At 42.5% G+C, this 21689-nt stretch overlaps 1 protein-coding gene across 1 annotated transcript; it reads right to left on the bottom strand.

Annotated features, from left to right (window-relative positions):
• Positions 1 to 3512: 3512 nt before the first annotated feature.
• Positions 3513 to 19858, bottom strand: LOC115482644 (DNA-directed RNA polymerase II subunit RPB11-a-like). The gene is given in 5 exon segments (XM_030222598.1): positions 3513 to 4038; positions 4932 to 5062; positions 5065 to 5105; positions 18865 to 18954; positions 19774 to 19858. Coding segments are annotated over 5 exon segments (351 nt in total). The 5' UTR covers positions 19827 to 19858; the 3' UTR covers positions 3513 to 4002.
• Positions 19859 to 21689: the final 1831 nt, after the last annotated feature.

Raw genomic sequence — 21689 nt, 5'->3', positions numbered from 1 at the left:
AAAGCAAGCAAACTTTATTTTAAAATTCTGTGTTTATCAATATCCTACAATTCCTCTTTTAATCTTTAAGCTGTGGCAGAAACTTCAAGTTTTAAAACTATGTGGAAAAGGCTATAGAGACTAGCTAATAAAGTTTGCTTGCCTTTCTATTTTAAAATTCCGTGTTTATCAATATCCTACAATTCACTTAGTTGGCAGCACTAGAAGTTTGAAAATTAACTGAGACAGCAAACAATTTCCCAAAATGAATTTCCAAAGGAAAAATGTTCCTTATCTAGGTATCCATTGAACCCTCCCCCTATTTTTCTTCATAAAATAGAAAGCTGACCCCTGAAGGGGCACTCCTGCTAAATATGAAAAAGTAGTTGTAGCCAAGAAAACCATTAAAATAACTCTGGGAAAAACTTGTATAAAAAGGCACCTCAAATACCCTGAACTTAATAAAGTTTGGCTGCATAAGAGAGAAATACACTATGGCCGCTGCTCCCTCAGTTTTGCATCCAAAGGCAGGAAGTTGTGACGAAGTCTCTTCTGAGGAAGTGGTAACTGAACCAACTACCCAGAGCCTAATAAAATTAGAGATTCAGAGCTCCCACAAAAGAAATAGTTCCTTGCAAAGCACACAACAAAAAAAGTTGTAGTAACAAAGCTGGCACAGTAATAATGTGAGAACTGGCACTGATAGCTTGAAGTCCCCTTGTAGCCATAAGAAATGCTTAAACAGTTTGACCTCAGAATTTAAATGTGTGTTCCATATCCAACTTTACAACTGGGTTTGTAAGATATACCTGGGTTGGTGACCTTATAATCAAATTCTGCAAATTGGCTTACAGCTGTAAATAGCGCAGTGTTGAACCGACACCATCGTCTCTGCCTATGAATACTTCAGCTTGCATTATGAGGGACTCAAGACTAGTGTTAATCCAGCCTCTGTGCTGAATATCCTGTCCCTCACACAAGGCTGAAACGGTCAACGAATAAGTTGGCACCTCAGTAGTTGACCTCTGTGTGCCTTAGCTGCTAAAGACAATAAGATAAAACATAAGGAATGTCAAACCGAATGCAAAAAGGAGATAAGGAGGGCAAAATTTTTTTTAGGTATATTAAAAGCAGGAAGCTAGCTAAAGAATCGGTAGGGCCGCTGGACGATGGTGGTGTTAAAAGGGGCAATCAGGGAAGACAAAGCCGTAGCGGAGAAATTAAATGAATTCTTTGCTTCGGTCTTCACTGAGGAGGATTTGGGAGGGATACCGGTGCCGGAAAAGGTATTTGAAGCGGACAAGTCAGAAAGACTAAATAATTTCACTGTAAACTTGGAGGATGTAATGGGGCAGTTCTGCAAACTGAAAAGTAGTAAATCACCGGGACTGGATGGTATTCATCCCAGAATATTAATAGAGCTGAAAAATGAACTTGTGGAGCTACTTAGTAATATGCAATTTATCCCTAGAAACAGGTGTGGTACCGGAAGATTGGAGGGTGGCCAATGTAACGCCGATTTTTAAAAAAGGTTCCAGAGGCGATCCGGAAAATTATAGACCGGTGAGTCTGATGTCGGTGCCGGGAAAAATGGTGGAGGCTATTATTAAAAATAAAATTACAGAGCACATACAAAAGCATGGGCTACTGAGACAAAGTCAGCACGGTTTTAGTGAAGGGAAGTCTTGCCTCATAAACCTACTGCATTTTTTCAAGGGGGTGAACAAACATGTGGACAAAGGGGAGCCGGTGGATATTGTATATCTAGATTTTCAGAAGGCGTTTGACAAAGTGCCGCATGAAAGACTCCAAAGGAAACTGGAGAGTTATGGGATCGGAGGCAATGTATTATTATGGATTAAGAGCTGGTTAAAGGATAGGAAGCAGAGAGTAGGGTTGAATGGCCATTATTCTCGATGGAGAAGGGTAGTTAGTGGGGTCCATCAGGGGTCTGTGCTGGGACCGCTGCTTTTTAACATATTTATAAATGACCTCGAGATGGGAGTAACTAGTGAGGTAATTAAATTCGCAGATGACACAAAGTTATCCAGGGTCGTCTCGTCGAGGGAGGAGTGTGAAAAATTACAAGAAGACACTGTGAGACTGGGGGATTGGGCGTCCAGATGGCAGATGAAGTTCAACGTTGACAAGTGTAAAGTGATGCATGTGGGAAGGAGGAACCCGAATTACAGCTATGTTATGCAAGGTTCCGCGTTAGGAGTTACAGACCAAGAAAGGGATCTGGGAGTCATCGTGGATAGGACGTTGAAATCTTCAGCTCAATGTGCTGCAGCAGCTAAGAAGGCGAACAGAATGTTGAGTATTATTAGAAAAGGGATGGAAAACAAGCATGAGGATGTTATAATGCCGTTATACCGCTCCATGGTGCAACCACACCTGGAGTATTGTGTTCAGTTCTGGTCGCCTCATCTCAAAAAAGATATAAAGGAATTGGAGAAGGTGCAGAGAAGGGCGACAAAAATTCTAAAAGGGATGGGACGACTACCCTATGAGGAGAGGTTGAGACAGCTAGGACTCTTTAGCCTGGAGAGAAGGCAGCTGAGGGGTGATATGATAGAGGTTTACAAAATAATGAGCGGGATAGAGCGGACAGATGTGAAGCGTTTGTTTACGCTGTCTAACAATAACAAAACCAGGGGACACAAGATGAAATTAGAATGTGGTAGGTTTAAAACAAATCGGAGAAAGTTTTTCTTTACTCAGCGCGAAGACAGACTCTGGAACTCATTGCCGGAGAAGGTAGTGACGGCAGCTGGCCTTGCTGAGTTTAAAGGGGGTCTGGACAGATTTCTGAAGGAAAGCTCCATTGATCGTTATTAATTTTGGGTTTTTTGCCAGGTTCTTGGGGCCTGGATTGGCCGCTGTTGGTGACAGAGTGCTGGGCTTGATGGACCTTTGGTCTTTTCCAAGCGAGGCGGTGCTTATGTGCTTTAGGTCACCAACCACCACTGCTGAGTCACCTCAACCCAAAAGACCCCCCACCAGGGGAAAAGTGGGAGTATTCCCTAAAGTTTCCTTTCCTTCACTTTCCTACTATGAAACAAGGAAACAGAACTCAAATGCACTGGTTTAGGAGCCTGTGTGGCCTGACCAGCCCTGAACACGGATGGATGGAGGCGGAAAAATTCTGGGTATCAATGCCTACATGGTGCCCTTAAGGTGTGAATCACAAGGAACTATTTTATTTTTCCGTGGGCAGACACAACACTCATCTGGTCTGGTAAGGAAGCTATGGAACTTTTTTCCTACAAGTGTTGACCTGGGCCACTCACATGCAGAAGGGTTGCTTTTGTGAACCTGAGTCAGACCCACTGGCTCTCTCCCCAGTCCCCAAAACATATCCAGTCAGTTTGGTTTTCAGAATACCCATATGCAAATCCATCTCATGCACATTCATTATGGATATCCTGAAAACCAGACTGGCTAAGTAAGACACAGTCTAACCAAGATGATGTTTCACATTCTCACTTATATACACTGCTGGATAGAAATAAAATTTAGAGGCACAAGAGTAAAGTAACATTTTTTATTTTGCAATACCATACACACATGACATTTCCTTAACAAAGAAAAAAAATATATAAAACTGAAGAGCCAGACCAGCACATCAATAGTGAATGTTCACACGTAGAAAACTGCATTTCCAAACCCTCCTTTCCTCATTCATGGATCGGTCAGGGCCAAAATTCAGGACACAAGGGAGGGAAGTCACCACACAATAGTAATAATATTCTACTGGCCATGCTGAGGATGGTTGCTGCAATAGCTGGGTTCAAAGAAATGACAAAAATCCTTGATAGTTGTAAGGCTTATGTTTCTATGTTCTTAGCACAAACCAGTCCCGACTGAACTGAAAATCCAAATGAACACAAAGAAATGGCCAGGCAAAAAAATAAAGAAATCCCGCACACAAAACCATGCAGATAGGCCATCTGCATTCTGAGAAAGAGCAACTAAATGACAAATTAAGTTCTGCAGCCCATCAAGAGTGAAGTACACACATCATTCAATTCCTTCCTGTTTATCTTTAATAGCAACCTGTAGAGAAAAAAATACAACTCATGTAAACGCTCACAAAGTGGAGGAGTGGTTAGTGCAGTGGAGAACGTGGTGAAAGCGGTTAGCTTAGCAGAGTTTAAAAAGGGGTTAGACGGTTTCCTAAAGGACAAGGCCATAAACCGCTACTAAATGGACTTGGGAAAAATTCACAATTCCAGGAATAACATGTATAGAATGTTTGTACGTTTGGGAAGCTTGCCAGGTGCCCTTGGCCTGGATTGGCCGCTGTTGTGGACAGGATGCTGGGCTCAATGGACCCTTGGTCTTTTCCCAGTGTGGCATTACTTATGTACTTATGACTTTCAGCCTGGGGAACTGAGTTCAATTCCCACTGCAGCTCCTTGTGACTCTGAGCAAGTCACTTAACCCTCCATTGCCCCTGGTACAAAATAAGTACCTGAATATATGTAAACTGCTTTGAATGCAGAAAGGCGGTATATCAAGTCCCATTTCCCTTCCCTTTGGGACACTTAAAAGTTGTTAAGTGAATCCAGGACAAACACAGTTTGTCTCTGGTGCAAAGCAGCTTGTCTGCTCCTAAGCTCTGCTGCTTCCTTCATGTATCACTTTTTGCACGTCTTTTTACAATACTTGTTTTGCCTCTTTTCTTTTCCTATTTCTCCAAACTTTATTTTGTCAAACCATCTCATCTCCTCCCCAACACCACCGTTTCATTCTATCCATGTGACCCAGACACCACCAAATCTCCACATCCCCATAAACCATGTTCCCTTTTAACCCTACAGTGAATCTTCAACCTTTTCCTTTATGTTTTGTTCTTCCCTCTGCTGTTGTTCCTAAAGGCATACTTTTAATGGATAAAAGTGTGGTGCTGTAAGAAGCTTTATTGCAAGATGTTAAGTTCTGCTTACCCTGAACCTCTCTTCCAAGAGGGAGAGCTCACTGATGAGGTCTGTGATTGCATTGGTGAAAGCTTCTTGAGGGCTATAGTCTGGAGTGGTCTGAAGCCGAATGATTATTTTGTGCTCTAAAGGATGAGGAACTTGTAACCAGCAAACAAGACTTGAGGGTCTTTCAACAATTGTCTGAAAATGAAAAAAAAATAAAAAATAAAAATTGTACCATCCAAAAAAACAACAACAACAAAAAAAAACCTAAAACAATGGTGTCACATACAAAAATGTTACTAGATACTATTATCTTAACAAGAAGATAAATGCACCCCTGAGAGTTCTTAATAAAGAATATTTCTCTTAAAAAGCAGCTTGATACAGAGTTATAAAGATATGGATACAAATACAAGTACTGTCTATATATTAAATCCTGCCATTTAGCTTAAAATAAGGAAACACTAAATAAATCTAACAATATACTATATAAACTAAAAGACACTTTTATATTAGGCTAATATCCTTAATACTGTAGCAAGTTTTAAATTATTGAAAAACTCAAAAACACTAGGATGGAGTCAGCAGTCCAGCAGTGAGAGGGGTGCTATCCAGTCTTTTGCATTGAGTGTCACATGTATGATTATCTACCAGTTGGTGAGATGTCATATGTGTGTGTCCGATGCAAAGAGCTTGAGGCTAGAGTAGCAGACTTGGTGGAGCTGAGGGAGACAAAGAGGTACACAGAGGAGACCTACAGGGATGTTGTACAGAAGTCCCACCTCCAGTCTGGTAGCCCCTGTTCTACCTTGGAGGAGTGAGGTCTCCTAGAAGGAAAGCATCACCCTAGTGAAGTAGGAAGTACTCCTGTAGACAGGACCTGCCCGCCAGGGGATGTACTATCCTCTCACACCGAGGATATGTTTCCAAGTGCAGCTGTTGTAGTTGGTGATTCGATCATTAGGTATATAGATAGCTGGGTGGCTGGTGGATGTGAGGATCGCCTGGTGACTTGCCTGCCTGGTGCAAAGGTAGCAGACCTCACATGTCACCTAGATAGGATTTTAGATAGTGCTGGGGAGGAGCCGGCTGTCTTGGTACATGTGGTACCAATGACATAGGAAAATGTGGAAGAGGTTCTGGAAGCCAAATTTAGGCTCTTAGGTAGAAAGCTCAAATCCAGATTCTCTAGGGTAGCATTTTCTGAAATGCAACCCGTTCCACACGCAGGCCCAAGAGACAGGCAGAGCTCAATGCGTGGATGAGACGATGGTGCAGGGAGGAGGGTTTTAGATTTGTTAGGAACTGGGCAACATTCTGAGGAAGGGGGAGCCTATTCCGAAAGGATGGGCTCCACCTTAACCAGGGTGGGACCAGGCTGCAGGCGTCGGCAATTAAAAAGGAGATAGAGCAGCTTTTAAACTAGAAACGGTGGGGGGGGGGGGGGGGGGGGGGGGGGGGGGGGGAGGCCTACAGTCGTTCGAAAGCGCATGGTTCGGGATAAGGTATCTTCCAAAGATATCACCAAAACAGGGAAGATAGGGTATCTTGATAGTGAGGTTGCAAAAGAGGACTGTAGTAGATTAGGTGTCCTTAAATAAAAATAAAATAAGACAAAGATTGCAAATTAATACTGTCAAGTACTGAGCATGATGTAAATAGGAACAACATAGTTTGAAATGTCTATATGCGAATGCCAAGGAGCCTAGGAAATAAGATGGGAAGAGTTAGAATATATTACACTAAATGAAAAATTAGATATAATATGCATCTCTGAGACCTGGTGGAAGGAAGATAACCAGTGGGACACTGTCATACCTGGGTACAAATTATATCGTAGTGATAGGGTGGATCGAATTGGTGGAGGGGTAGCATTGTATGTATGAGCCTTGAATCAAATAGATTGAAAGTTCTGCAAGAAACGAAACTTCTTGGAATCACTGTGGATTGAAATTCCATGTGTAAAGGGGAAACGGATAGTGATAGGAGTGTACTACCGTCCGCCTGGCCAGGCATGAACAGACAGATGCAGAAATGTTAAAGGAAATTAGGGATGCAAACAAACTGGGCAACACAATAATAATGGGTGATTTCAATTACCCCGATATTGACTGGATAAATGTAACATCAGGACACGCTAGGGAGGTAAAATCCTTGATGAAATCAAGGACAGCTTTATGGAGCAGCTGGTATAGGAGCCGACAAGAGAAGGAAAAATTCTAGACCTAGTCCTTAGTGGTGCTGGGGCCGCTTGCTAACAGTGATCATAATATGATCGGATTTGATATTAGCTTTGAAGTATACTAGGAAATCAATACATTAGCGTTTAACTTTTAAAAAAGGAGACTATGATAAAATGAGAGAACGGTGAAAAGAAAACTTAGAGGAGCGACTGCGAGGGTCAAAAATTTACATCAGGCGTGGATGCTGTTTCAAAAACACCATCCCTGAAGCCCAGGCCAAATATATTCCGCGTATTAAAAAAGGAGGACGGAAGACCAAATGACAGCCGGCGTGGTTAAAAAGTGAGGTGAAGGAAGCTATAGGGCTAAAAGAAAATCCTTCAGAAAATGGAAGAAGGAACCGACTGAAAATAATAAGAAACAGCATAGGAATGTCACAAGTCAAATGCAAAGTGCTGATAAGGAAGGCTAAGAGGGACTTCGAAAAAAAGATTGCGCTGGAGGCAAACACACATAGTAAATTTTTTTTTGATATTAAAAGCAGGAATCTGGCAAAAGGAATCGGTTGGACTGCTAGATGACCGAGGAGTAAAAGGGGCAACCAGGGAAGACAAAGCCGTAGCAGAGACATTAAATGAATTCACCGAGGAAGATTTGGGTGGGATACCGGTGCCGAAAATGGTATTCGAAGCTGACGAGTCGGAGGAACTTAATGAATTCTCTCTAAACCTGGAGGATGTAATGGGGCAGTTCTACAAATGAAGAGTAGCAAATCTCCTGGACCGGATGGTATTCATCCCAGAGTACTGATAGAACTGAAAATGAAGCTCGCGGAGCTACTGTTAGAAATATGTAATTTATCCTTAAAATCGAGCGTGGTACTGGAAGATTGGAGGTTGGCAATGTAATGCCGATTTTTGAAAAAGGTCAGAGGAGATCAGGAAATTATAGGACTGGTGAGGCTGATGTCGGTGCCGGGCAAAATGGTAGAGACTATTATTAAGAAGAAAAATTACACAGCACATTCAAAAGCATGGATAATGAGACAAAGTCAACATGGATTTAGTGAAGGGAAATCTTGCCTCACCAATCTACTACATTTCTTTGAAGGGGTGTGAACAAACATTTGGATAAAGGGGAGGCCAGTTGATATTGTGTATCTGGATTTTCAGAAGGCGTTTGACAAAGTACCTCATGAAGGACTCCAAAGGAAATGGAGAGTCATGGGATAGGACAGTGATGGCGAACCTATGGCACACGTGCCAGAGAGGGCATGCAGAGCCCTCTCTGTTGGCATGCGCGCCGTCGCCTCAGCCAGTTCCAGCCCCCCCCCCCCCCGCCCTCTGAGCACCAGGCCCCACCTTCGAATAAAAGTTATACCTGGTTGGGGTTAAGGCGGCGTCGGCGGCAGCAGCAGTAGTGAAAAGCGTGCTGACATCGGCGCGCCTTCAGCCTTCTCTTCTGTCTCTCAAGCTCTGTGGTCCCGCCCTCATTTCCTGTTTTCCACCGAGTCAGCACGCTTTTAACTACTACTGCTGCCGCCGATGCCGCCTTAACCCCAACCAGGTATGACTTTTAAATTTCGGAGGGGGGCCCTGGTACTCGGATGGAGGGAGGGCGGGCTGCTCTGGTAAAGCTTTTGTCTTTGACACCATTGGTTTTCCTTGTCAGACCAGCCTCCATGTAGGGTTGCTGGTGTGTTTTCACTATGACAGCACTGCAGGATTAAATAAAACACTGTTCCGTTTGTGGGGCACAAAGATTGGCTACCACAGTAGTAGGAAATGCTGATAGGAGAGAGTCATTGAATGAGCAGCATTCTGGTTCCTCCCACGACAACCCTGGAACTGGGAGGGAGAGGGGAGGGGGGACCTTGGCCCTGGAAGAGGGACCCTGTGGAACTCAGAGGGAGGGGGACCCTGGAACTCGGGGGGAGGTGGAGGGGGGACGAGGGGGGAACAAGAGGGAGGGGGCGAGGGGGAGAGGGAGGGGGAATGGCACTTTGCAATAAATAATTAGATTTTAGGTGCTGTTTGGGCACTCGGTCTCTGAAAGGTTCGCCATCACTGGGATAGGAAGTAGTGTTCTATTGGGGATTAAAAACTGGTTAAAAGATAGAAAACAGAGAGTAGGTGGGATGCCCTCAAGGCAGTAGTTCGGGAGGCATCTTATACAAAGGGTGCACAAAAAAAGAGGGACAGGGAAGCACATGAGCTGCATATACGAATGACACTGGCACAATTAGAGGTTAAACACCATGCTACTGCAGACTCGCAGACCATTTAAAAAATTAGTAGATTGTAGAGCAGAATTGCAAAAAATACAATTAAGAAAGATGGAATATACCAGAAAATTGATGAAACAAAAGTTTTTGAAATTAGCAATAAAGCGGGTACTATGCTAGCGAGAAGCTTGAGACAAAGACAGGTGAAAAATACGATTACAAAAATTAAAGGTGCTCGGGATGAAATACTGCACCAAGATAAGGACATAAGCAGACAATTTGTTCATTTTTACACGAAACTATACTCTAAAGGGGAGGTGGTGTCCCAAGGAAAGATGCGAGAATATTTACAAGAGCTAGATATACCACAAATTACAGAACTGCAAAAGGCTGAACTCGAGGCTGAAATTACAACACAAGAGGTTCTCAAGTCATTAAGGGTTAAAACCGGGAAAAGGCCCCTGGCCTTGATGGATATACAGGGCAATATTACAAGGTATTTGGGAAGGAACTGGCACCATTATTAGTTAGGGTGGGCAATGCAATTTTTGGGGGTAATGGAGTTCCTCCCAGTATGAGGGAAGGGGGGATATCGGTCCTTTTAAAACCAGGGAGAGATCCAGCAGTGTGTGGATCATATAGACCGATATCTCTGCTGAATATCGATGTAAAATTGTAGCCAAAGTTATGGCAGATCGTTTGGGGAGAGTGCTGCCTCACATAATTCATGAGGACCAATCAGGATTCATAGCACACAGATACGTGGCAGACACTATTCGCTGCACTTTGATATTACATGGGGGCACAGAGGAGGGGAGATTCACTGACACTGCTGGCGGTGGATGCACAGAAAGCATTTGACAGGGTGGAGTAGGAATACCTGTGGGAAGTGATGAGGGCTATGGGAATGGGGGGGCGCATTTCTAGAATGGGTAAAGGTATGTATACATTCCAGTGGCGCTTATAAAAGTGAATGGAGGGTACTCAGAGTATTTCCCAATAGCAAGAGGAACGAGACAAGGTTGCCCATTATCTCCCCTGTTATTTGCTATTTCCATTGAACCCCTGGCTTTGAGAATACGGACTCTCAGAGACATTAGAGGAGTTAAATTGGGGGGTCATGAGCATAAAATTGCCCTGTTTGCAGACGACATTCTCTTTTATGTATCCTAACCATTACTGACACTGCCTATTATAATAAGGGAACTGGAACTATACGGTAAAGTGGCGGGGTTTTTAGTGAATTACGATAAATCTGAGATGATGGGAATTACTAGCACAGAGGCAGAGTTGGAGCAGCTGAAACAGGCATTCCCTTTTAAAATGACGGATCATAGTTTTAGATATTTGGGAATTATAATACCAAAAGATCTACATAACCTCTTCTTGTTAAATTATACGCCTTTGCTCAGGGATGTGAGACGGGACTTGATTAAATGGAAGAATAATTGGTTGTCATGGTGGGGGAGAATAGGGGTAGTAAAAATGAGCATTTTATCCAGACTGCTTTTTCTATTTCAGACACTGCCAATATTAGTACCCAGAAGGGAAATTTAAAACTAGTCAGATATAGGGACTTTTGTGTGGGCGGGTAGGCCGGCTAGGCTGTCGAAACAAATCTATGGGGGAAGGTGGAACGGGGGGAAGAGGGAAGCCAAATGGGCAGTGGTACTATTGGGCAGCCCAATTAAAACAGATAGGGGAGTGGATGTAAAGTAGACTTATCTCCAATTACTAGGCTGGAGCAAATTTTTTGTTAGGGAAGGAAAGCTAGATGGTCTGCTGTAGGCCTCAATCCCGGAGCAGACATATAAGGGCCTTACGCTGAATCCTTTTGTATCTCATCTCTTCACGGTGTGGGGGAGGTTGAAAAGGAAGGTAGAGGGACAGGGAATAGATCTACATATGCATGGCTCACACAGGAACCCGGGTTCCGGGGGGGGGGGGGGGGGGGGGGAAAATAAGGTATTCCAAAATTGGTTTCAAAAAGGGCTCATATGGTTTCATGAGTGCCTAGATGAGGGTCGAATACGGACATTTGAAGAACTACAGGAAATGTATGGGTTAGCAGAGTCCGATTTATATGCGTACATGCAGGTCAAACACTTTATTAGTAGAGAAATGGGCCAGGGCGGAATTCAAAGACCAAGAGGGATTGGAAAAAGTATGGGGGGATATGGATAAGTGGGGGAAAGGAATTTCACGGATATATGGACACCTCAGGGGGCAGAGTTTTATGAAAATGAACTATATGGAGGCATGGGAAAAGGACTTGAATCAGGATGTTTCAGAGGCAGAATAGAGGAGGGTATGCTTGGAAGTCAAGAAAGCCTCGGTGTGTGTGCTTATTAAAGAAAATGCATATAACGTGCTGAGCAGATGGTATTATACACCGGACAGAATTAAAAGAACGTTCCCTGAGGCTTCTGATAGCTGTTGGAGATATGGAAGGGAGACGGGAACTTTTTTTTCATGTTTGGTGGGGTGCAGTTTGATTCAACCGTATTGGAAAGATATAACGGATAGGATGTCTAAAGTTCCAGAAGGTACTTTTCCATGTGATACTAAATGGTGCCTCCTGGGTGGGGGAACCAGAGGGGAAAGAGATGGCAACAGAGATTCAAGAGAATGGATTAACTGCCGCAAAAACCACTATTGCAATGCATTGGAAAAAGTCCGCTAGGCCAACTGTAGGTAACTGGACTGAGAAATTTAAAACCATTATATAGTTGGAAAAATTGACTGATAAGCGTAAGGGGAGATATAATCCAGAGGCACCTGAATGGATTCATCTAACAGATATTGAGGGGGTTTAGGGGGGTTTGGGCTGTCGGGGGAATCAGTTGTTGAGGGGTTAGTGGGGGGGGAGGGTGGGGGGGAATAGGGGGGATAAAAGGGTTATAATCATAATGTTAAAATAAAAATTAAATTGTTGCATTGCCATGTGCTGGAGCCAATGGCTCGTTGTTATGTTTGAGACTGTTGTTTCAATAAAAATTAAAAGTTAAAAAAAAAAATAAAACAGAGAGTAGGGTTAAATGGTCAGTATTCTCAATGGAGAAGGGTAGTTAATGGGATTCCCCAGGGCTCTGTGCTGGGACCGCTGCTTTTTAACATATTTATAAATGACCTAGAGATGGGAGTAACTAGTGAGATAATTAAATTTGCTGATGACACAAAGTTATTCAAAGTCATTTAATCATGGGAGGATTGTGAAAAAATTACAAGACCTTACGAGACTGGGAGAGTAGGCGTCTAAATGGCAGATGACGTTTAATGTGAGCAAGTGCCAAAGTGATGCATGTGGGAGAAAGAGGAACCCGAATTATAGCTACGTCATGCAAGGTTCCACGTTAGGAGTCACGGACGAAGAAAGGGATCTAGGTGTCGTCGTGGATGATACGTGGAAACCTTCTGCTCAGTGTGCTGCTGCGGCTAAGAAAGAAAATAGAATGTTAGGTATTATTAGGAAAGGAATGGGAAAACAAAAATGAGGATGTTATAATGCCTTTGAGTCATTCCGTGTCAAGTGGACCAGGGGTCCCCCACCTCACCATCTCAGATTTTGATGAAATTTGGTACATAGTTTCTTATGATAAAAAAACTAAGCTGTGCAAAATTTTTGTTCAAAAGACTAAAATTGGAGGTTCTAGGGGACCTCAAGTAAAGGGTTGCAAAATGTCGCCTGAGCAAAAATGACATTTGGGCCAACTTCCAGAAGCTGTAAAACTGGAAGTTTTAGTAGTACAAGGGGGATATTTGGAGAACCTGCACTACTGTAGGGCTTAATGAACTGGCAAAACCCCATGTTCCTAGTCCTCTTACTTTTTGAATGGTTTATGCTCAGACTTTGCCAAAAAACGGCCAAAAATCAATTTACAGCGATGTTGAGCTGCTGTAGTTTCTAAACTAGTTGGCCTTTCAGGTTGATTTTTGGTAGGTGTACTAAATGCACGGCTGTAATGAGGCATTCCAATTTGCAGCACTTTCCTTCAAGTGGTTGAAAACTTATAAGCGTTCAAAGTTGGTATAAAAAGCATTTTTGCCCATTTTGGGCTATCTTTGATGCCCTTGATCTCCAGTGGGACAGCTTCAATATTCTTTCTTTAGCACCATTAGAAAGAGCAGATTTCCTTCTATCAGAATATGTAGTTTTCATTTTGGAGTCTCTTCATATAAGGATTGCAAAAATGCCCTCAAATGTTTGCGGGCAGCAGCCTGTGATTTCTTCACTACACCCTTGATACAAGTGTAGTAAAAGTGATTCTTCTTTCAAAAAGCACCAATTTTTTAAAATAAGAACACATTATGTATAAACTGTATTCAAGAAAACTAAAAAACAGGAATGTTGTTTTAGGATGTGGAAGGATGAGGCCAGGTTTCATAACAGGTTTAAAGAAAACTGCAGTCAGTTAGGATGACCAACTTGGCCAATTATGATTGGTGGACCCTGTTGCAAGGCGTCTGAGTGTCTGTTGCTGGTGTTTCTTCACCCTCGCTACAGTTCGACCTCTTAGTGAACTGTAGGCATCAAAGTAAGCCTAGCAACAGACACTCAAGAGCCAGGAGGTACCAGAAGCATACAATTGGGCAATGAAACAAACAATTCTGCCTTGCAACAGGGTTCACCAATCATAATTGGCCAAGTCTAACTGGCTAAAGAAGTTTTCTTTAAACATTATGTTATAAACAGTGTTGCCAGGTGGGCGGTTTTACCGCCCAATTGGGCGGTTTTCTGCGACCCGCCGCGGGAAATTTTTGTCCGCGGCGGGTTGCGGTTTTTTGGGCTTCTTTTTTGCTTTTTGGGCGGTTTATTTGGCGGTTTTTTCGGCCGCGGGGGGCGGGGCCGATGACGTTTTGGGCGGAGCCGATGATGTTCTAGGCGGGGCCAATGACGGCGGGGGCGGGGTTGATGACAGCGGGGGCGATGACACGGGGTGGGGGTGTCAGGGGCGGGGTTTGAGTTTGGGCGGGTTTTGGGCTGGATTTAGGCTGGTTTGGGTGGGAAAAAAATTTTCCACCTGGCAACATTGGTTATAAAACTGTGTTCAAGTAAACTAAAAAACAGGGTGGAAACCATTGTATACATACTTCTTGTTGAAGAAACTCGCACCTGCACCGACAGGCTTATTTATATTGAATTAAATGCCACAAATGAAGATATTAATCACTTTAGACTGAAGTAAAATTTTACCCATTGAAAACCTGATTGCAAGAATAAATGCGTTTGTTGAACTGATGCTAATGGTCATCAATGGATCCAGAAAGATCAGATGAATTTCCACTTTGCTCAGTTGGCTGTTCAAGTACATCAGAGTGTCATTTACTGACATACAATAAAAATAAAGGTTTGAAATTAATTGAAGAGCTTCTGCCTGATCAACAGAAGTTGTTACAAGAGCGTTCTGGTCAACTTTTCGATGCTGGATCAACTATTTGCCTTCATCATGAATCCTTACTGTTGAAAAGCTTGAATTTTTGCAAAGAACCTGCTGTAACCCATTTTCCAAAGGTGGTCATAATGCAAAAAGGGGCTTAAGAGTGCTGGATGACACACTAGCAGCCCAGCTAAAGGCCTTAACAAGCAAAATATTTGTGCGGGTCAGAAACTATGTCCATCTTGTCGAAAAGACGTCAGTAACAGAGCTGCTGATTCTTTATCATCATCAACAACAGCAGATGATGAACACAGTGACATTTCTGGCAAGTTGAACACAAGTTTGACATCTCTTGGTATTTCTCCATTAAAGTTCAAAAAAGTCAACAAGCATGATGTACGAGGCTACACCAAGCGCAAAATCAGGCGAGTGCAAATACTTTGAGTCATCATCTTGCAGTTGCTGGTGACTTAGACCTAAATGAGTTTGAAACTCAACCTTCTACCAGTCAGAAATGTGACAAATGTTCTGATTATGATGACCTGCTAAACGAGTTGAAAACAAAGTCCAAGTTTCAGCAATCATGCAGAAAAAACTGCAAATACTAACTTTAGCACCAAACAGCTGGTCTATTGAAAGAACTGCCTCAGAATTCATGGTTTCAACTAGAATGGTTAAAAAGCAAGAAATCTGAAATCAGTTTGTGGAAATTCTGGCAAAACCAGACAAGAAGAAAGGTAAAGTTTTACCAGAAGAAACAGAAAAAAAAATTCTTGGCTTTTTTGAAGATGATGAATTCAGTAGACTGTGCCCAGGGAAAAAAGATTTGTCTCTGTCAGAACTGGCACTGAAAAAATTCAAATGCAAAAGCGCTTGCTGCTTAGCAATCTAAAAGAAATGTATGTTGCATATCATACTCGAAATGGGCCAGAAGTGGGTTTTTCCAAATTTGTGAGCTAAGGCCAAAATGGTGTGTCACTGTTGGCTCATCTGGTATGCTTCAGTGTGTGTTTGTGTCATTCATCAAAATGTGAAGCTTATGCTTGCTGGAAACCATCTGCTGAACGAAGATTACAAAGCACTGTGATGGCTAAAACTGTGTGCAATTTGGAATGCAAAGAATGCATGCTTCACAGGTGTGAAATATGTCCAGGTAAAGATGTGCTTTAAAATTACCTGACAGAAGTGTTCAGTGATGCTGACCCAGGTGAAACAATCGAGTTTAAGCAGTGGGTCATACAGATTGCACCACACTGGAGACCAAACAGATGTATGTTGATGATTTTGTATCTGCGCTTGCATTGAAAGTTTCAAACCTGTCAATTCACCATTAGATTTCCAAACATCAGACACAATACTTAAAAACTGTTAAAGAAAACCTAAATCCTTGTGAAATTGTTGTTCTCTTGGACTTTGCTGAAAACTACTCCTTTATTGTCCAAGATGCTGTTCAAGGTTTTCCACTGGGAAAACAGTCAAGCTACACTGCATCCATTTGTTGTGTACTTCCGTGATGCTTCAAGTGAAATTCAGTGCATAAGTGTTTGCATAATAAGTGACAGCTTGCGGCATGATGCAGTTGCTGTACATGCATTCTTGGAAAAATTAATCGCGTTCTTGAAAAGCAAAATTGGAGAAATAAAATATGTTAACATACTTTAGTGATGGCTCAGCTGCACAATACAAGAACTTCAAAAACGTTGCCAACTCGTGCTATCATCAAACAGAATTTGGAATAAGTGCACAGTGGAATTTCTTTGGCACAAGCCATGGCAAGTCACCATGTGATACCATAGGTGGTACAACAAAGCGGCTAGTTTGCAACGACCTAAAAATAGCCAAATTCTCACAGCACAAGGCTTCTTTGAATTTTGTGATCAAAAAATAAATAAAATCAAGTTCATTTTTGTTTCCAAGGATGAAATTGAATCTTCAAGATCTGCACAAGAGGAAAGATTCAGTAAAGCTTCCACAGTTGCTGGAACTCGTTGAAAATCACCAGTTTAATCCCATTGACCTTGACCAAATTTCAGGTCAGGTAGAGTGTCAAATGATTCCTCCTCATTTGTTGTCAAACCTTTGTCAGTCAGATGACCCAAGTGAGTGTACCTGGCATAAATGTGTCTCAACTTCAGCTGGCAGTATGTTGCCTGTGTTTATGACAACAAATGGTGGATTGGCAATGTCTGTGACACATCATTTGAAGAACATGGATGCCTTGGTCAACTTTATGCATCCATGCGGGCCTGCATGATCATTTCATTGGCCTAGCAGAAGAGATTCTGTTGGATTTCTGAACAGCATATTCTAGCAGTTCTTCCAGTACCAGCAACTACAGCACTTGGACGACAGTATACATTTCCAGAAACAGCAGTGAAATTATCAGTGAAAACTTCTTGTCACTTCAGCACTGAGGTTTTACTTGGGAACCATTAAGGACACCCCCATTAGGCTTGAGAAACTAGGCAAGACAACCAAATGATGCTTGGGAACCTCAAGTAAGATGCCCACCTTCAGTGGCTGGATTTGCCCTGGCTATCGGGCATGACCTCTTGGCGATGAGGTTGCCACTTCCTATTGAATTGGTAGTGGCATAGCCACCATGGACCAACGCATGCTTAAAGCAACTGAGTGACTTATACAGCAATTAGAACATCGATGGGCCCTATATCGTTTCATCTATCATTCAACAATACTGGCCAAAATAACACTTTTTTTTTTTGCAATCCTTATATGGAGAGACTCCAAATTGAAAACTACATATTCTGATAGAAGGAAATCTGCTCTTTCTAATGGTGCTAAAAGAAAGAATATTGAAGCTGTCCCACTGGAGATCAAGGGCATCAAAGATAGCCCAAAATGGGCAAAAATGCTTTTTATACCAACTTTGAACGCTTATAATTTTTCAACCACTTGAAGGAAAGTGCTGCAAATTGGAATGCCTCATTACAGCCGTGCATTTAGTACACCTACCAAAAATCAACCTGAAAGGCCAACTAGTTTAGAAACTACAGCGCCTCAACATCGCTGTAAATTGATTTTTGCCGTTTTTTTTTGGCAAAGTTTGAGCCTAAACCATTCAAAACGTAAGAGGACTAGGAACATGGGGTTTTGCCAGTTCATTAAGCCCTAAAAGTAGTGCAGGTTCTCCAAATATCCCCCTTGTACTACTAAAACTTCCAGTTTTACAGCTTCTGGAAGTTGGCCCAAAATGTTCATTTTTGCTCAGGCGACATTTTGCAACCCTTTACTTGAGGTCCCCTAGAACCTCCAATGTTTAGTCTTTTGAACTAAAGTTTTCCACAGCTTAGTTTTTTATCATAAAGAAACTATGTACCAAATTTCATCAAAATCCGAGATGGTGAGGTGGGGATGACCTTTAAAATTGGTCCACTTGACACGGAATGACTCCTTTGTATTGTTCCATGGTGCGACCGCACCTCAAATATTGTGTTCAATTATGGTCACCGCATCTCAAAAAGATATAGTGGAATTAGAAAGGTGCAAAGAAGGGCGACGAAAATGATAAAGGGGATGGGACGACTTCCCTATGAGGAAAAAGGCTGAAGCGGATAGGGCTCTTCAGCTTGGAGAAAAGGCGGCTGAGGGGAGATAGATAGAGGTCTATAAAATAATGATTGGAGTTGAATGGGTCGATGTGAAGCATCTGTTCCCGCTTCCAAATATACTAGGACTAGGGGCATGCGATGAAGCTACAATGTAGTAAATTTAAAACGAATCGGAGAAACTTTCTTCACTCAACGTGTAATTAAACTCTGGAATTTGTTGCCAGAGAAGTGGTAATGGCGGTTAGCTTAGCGGAGTTAAAAAAGGTTTGAACGGCTTCCTAAAGGAAAAGTCCATAGACCATTATTAAATGGACTTGGGGAAAATCCACTATTTCCGGGGTAAGCAGTATAAAATGCTTTGACTTTTGGGGGATCTTGCCAGGTATTTGTGACCTGGATTGGCCACTGTTGGAAACAGGAGGCTAGGCTTGATGGCCTTTGGTCTTTCCCAGTATGGCAGTCAACCACATCACATTCTAAAATTCTGTTTTGTTTTTCGTTAGTAAAAGGGTTTATTTAAGCACTAACATTCATGGAACAGAGTTTAGTCTCCTGTCCAAGAAGAATATCACTTGCTAAACATGCACACAAAACTATGCTTACGATTTGATAATATTTCCCAGAGTGTGGTCTTCCTTATTGATTGTAAACAAGCAGGCATTTGGCACTTTGGTGTCTTTTGTGATTGTAATCCTGAAAGAGAGAGAGAGAGAATTAAACCAGTTTTCTCTGAATTACTTAAAACGCCACAAGATCATCCCGCAAATTTCTGAACCTGCATTACCCCAGCTGCAAAGGACTTAAATACAAGCTGATGCACGCCACTACCTTCTCGTACAAGAGCACGCAGTTATGGAATGCATTACCTACAGACTTGAAAGCAATCAAAGAAACAACTATCTTTCGAAAATCTCTGAAAAACATGTTTTTCAACAAGGCCTACAATGAGAACCTATAACCTCACTAAGTCACCTCACCAACCCACTCAATTATGAAAGCCCACCTTCTATAACTACCCTAACAACTCTCTTCCTTCTTCCCTTCCTTGATAGTTACAAATCAAGGTAAGGTATACACAAAAAAGTGGCACATTTCTTGGGCAGACTGGATGGACCATGCAGGTCTTTTTTTTGCCGTCATCTACTATGTTACACATTACTAACTGTATCTGATATCCTGATATGACAATGTCAATAAATCTATGTAAGCCTCATTGAGCCTGCAAGCAGGTGGGGGAATGTGGGATACAAATGCAATAAATAATAATAAATGGTTAATCTGTTCCCCAGGATCAAAGTCCACTCCTCCACTAGCCTTTATCTCCTTTAAAAATGGTAATGATAAATGGTTTTTCAAAAGCGATAAAAAAAATCAAGCATTTTAGGAGCCCAATGGAAATGACCCTTCCCTCCCTCCCTCCCTGCAATGTCTGGGAGGAGGAAGCCATATAAGGCCACTTTGAGCCCTCAGTTCCCCTCTGAATGAGCTCCAGCCCCCGGCAGCTTCTCTCACTTTTTCTCGCCATCGAACAGCAGGAAAGACTCGAAGGCCGGCGGCGCGTTCATTCTCCCAACAAATGAGCCCCAACACTTCCGGGTCACGGCGACCGGAACAAGGAAGTTTACTAAGTAGGCGTGGCGCTGAGCTTACATAGGCCACACGGAAGCCGATATGGACTGTCTAGGTTTCCCCTTCCCAGCGCAGCCGTCATCCCCCTTCACTCAAAACCTAACAAACCTATCATCAGCTGCTGCCTCCACATTGGTTTTTTGTTATTGTTGATCCATCTCTAACACGTCTAAAGCTGTTTCACTTGGATAGACAGTGCCTTAAAAGGTGGAGGGCAATTTTTTTTCTACTTATTGGGCAGCCAAATCATTTCTATAGCGCTACAAAGCGTACACAGCGCTGCACAAACACTGAAGAAAGACAGTCCCTGCTCAGAGCTTAAAATCTAATAGACAAAAAAAGTTTCTAAAACTGTTGATTCCCTCTACCCATCTCTAGACCTGAGTATGCCTGTGCCCCCTACTAGTGTGTGTTCCCACAGAACCAAACTCCAATTTTAGAGGTCCTGAAGTTTATCAATATAAATCAAACAATTACAAAAGAAAACATGGAAAAGAAAATAAGATGATACCTTTTTTATTGGACATAACTTAATACATTTCTTGATTAGCTTTCGAAGGTTGCCCTTCTTTGTCAGATCGGAAATAAGCAAATGTGGTAGCTGATAGTGAATGTATGCTTGGTTAAAGAAAGGGCCCTATATTCAAAACAATTTAACTGGACAGGACAGTCTCCTGCCCAGTTAAAATTGTGCTGAGCAGCTTGGGAGGGGATATTCAGCCACACTTAACTGAAAAGTACCACTGAATACCACTCTGACTGCCAGTCCTCAGAAGCTTAGCCGAGATTGGGAGGCGAGGCTAGTGTTCGGATGGTGGGGCTAGTTCTGGGCAAGACTTCTACGGTCTGTGTCCTGAAAATGGCAGATACAAATCAAGGTAAGGTATACACAAGAAGTAGCACATATGAGTTTATCTTGTTGGGCAGACTAGATGGACCATGCAGGTCTTTTTCTGCCGTCATCTACTATGTTACTATATTTTATTTTTATTTATTTATTTGCATTTGTATCCCACATTTTCCCACCTATTTGCGGGCTCAGTGTGGCTTACAATACATTGTAAATAATGGAAATACAGTTTGTTACATTACGATTATGGTTACATTGTGAATAGTTAAGGAAGACAGAGTTATATCGGTCACCTTTGGGGCGTAGAAACTATAGGATATGACGTTGGGGAATTACTACGGTGATCGAATAATAGCAAGAGAGTGATGGGTAGACAGTTTTTATTTGTGGGTAGATTGTTGAGTGGGAGAGAGTTCGGGGAAGTGGAGTACGTGAGATAATGTCTTGAGGCATTATTATGATGTATATGGGATTTATATGTTTTAATCCTTGCGGTATGTTTTTTCAAAGAGATAGGTCTTTAATCGTTTGCGGAAGTCTGTCAACTCATAGACCGCTCTCAGGCCGCGTGGCAGTGCATTCCAGAGTTGCGTGCTCTTGTAGGTGAAGGTTGATGCGTGTAGTGCTTTATACTTTATACCTTTGCACTTTGGGAAGTGGAGGTTGAGGAAAGTCCTGGATGATTTTTTGGCATTTCTGGGTGGCAAGTCTACCAAGTCAGACATGTATGCAGGGGCTCGCCGTGAATGATTTTGTGCACTAACGTGCATACTTAAAGGTGACACGTTCCCTGAGGTGGGAGCCAGTGTAGTTTCTCACGTAGTGGTGCTGCGCTTTCGTATTTGGTTTTCCGCAGATGAGTCTGGCTGCTGTATTCTGGGCTGTCTGAAGTTTTCTCATTATTTGTTCTTTGCAGCCTGCGTATAATGAGTTGCAGTAATCCAGATGG

This window comes from Microcaecilia unicolor, chromosome 13 (genome assembly GCF_901765095.1).
Source record: "Microcaecilia unicolor chromosome 13, aMicUni1.1, whole genome shotgun sequence".
Taxonomy (NCBI): Eukaryota; Metazoa; Chordata; class Amphibia; order Gymnophiona; family Siphonopidae; genus Microcaecilia; species Microcaecilia unicolor.
Note: the sequence above shows the minus strand (reverse complement) of the source record. Positions and strands in the feature narration are given on the sequence as shown.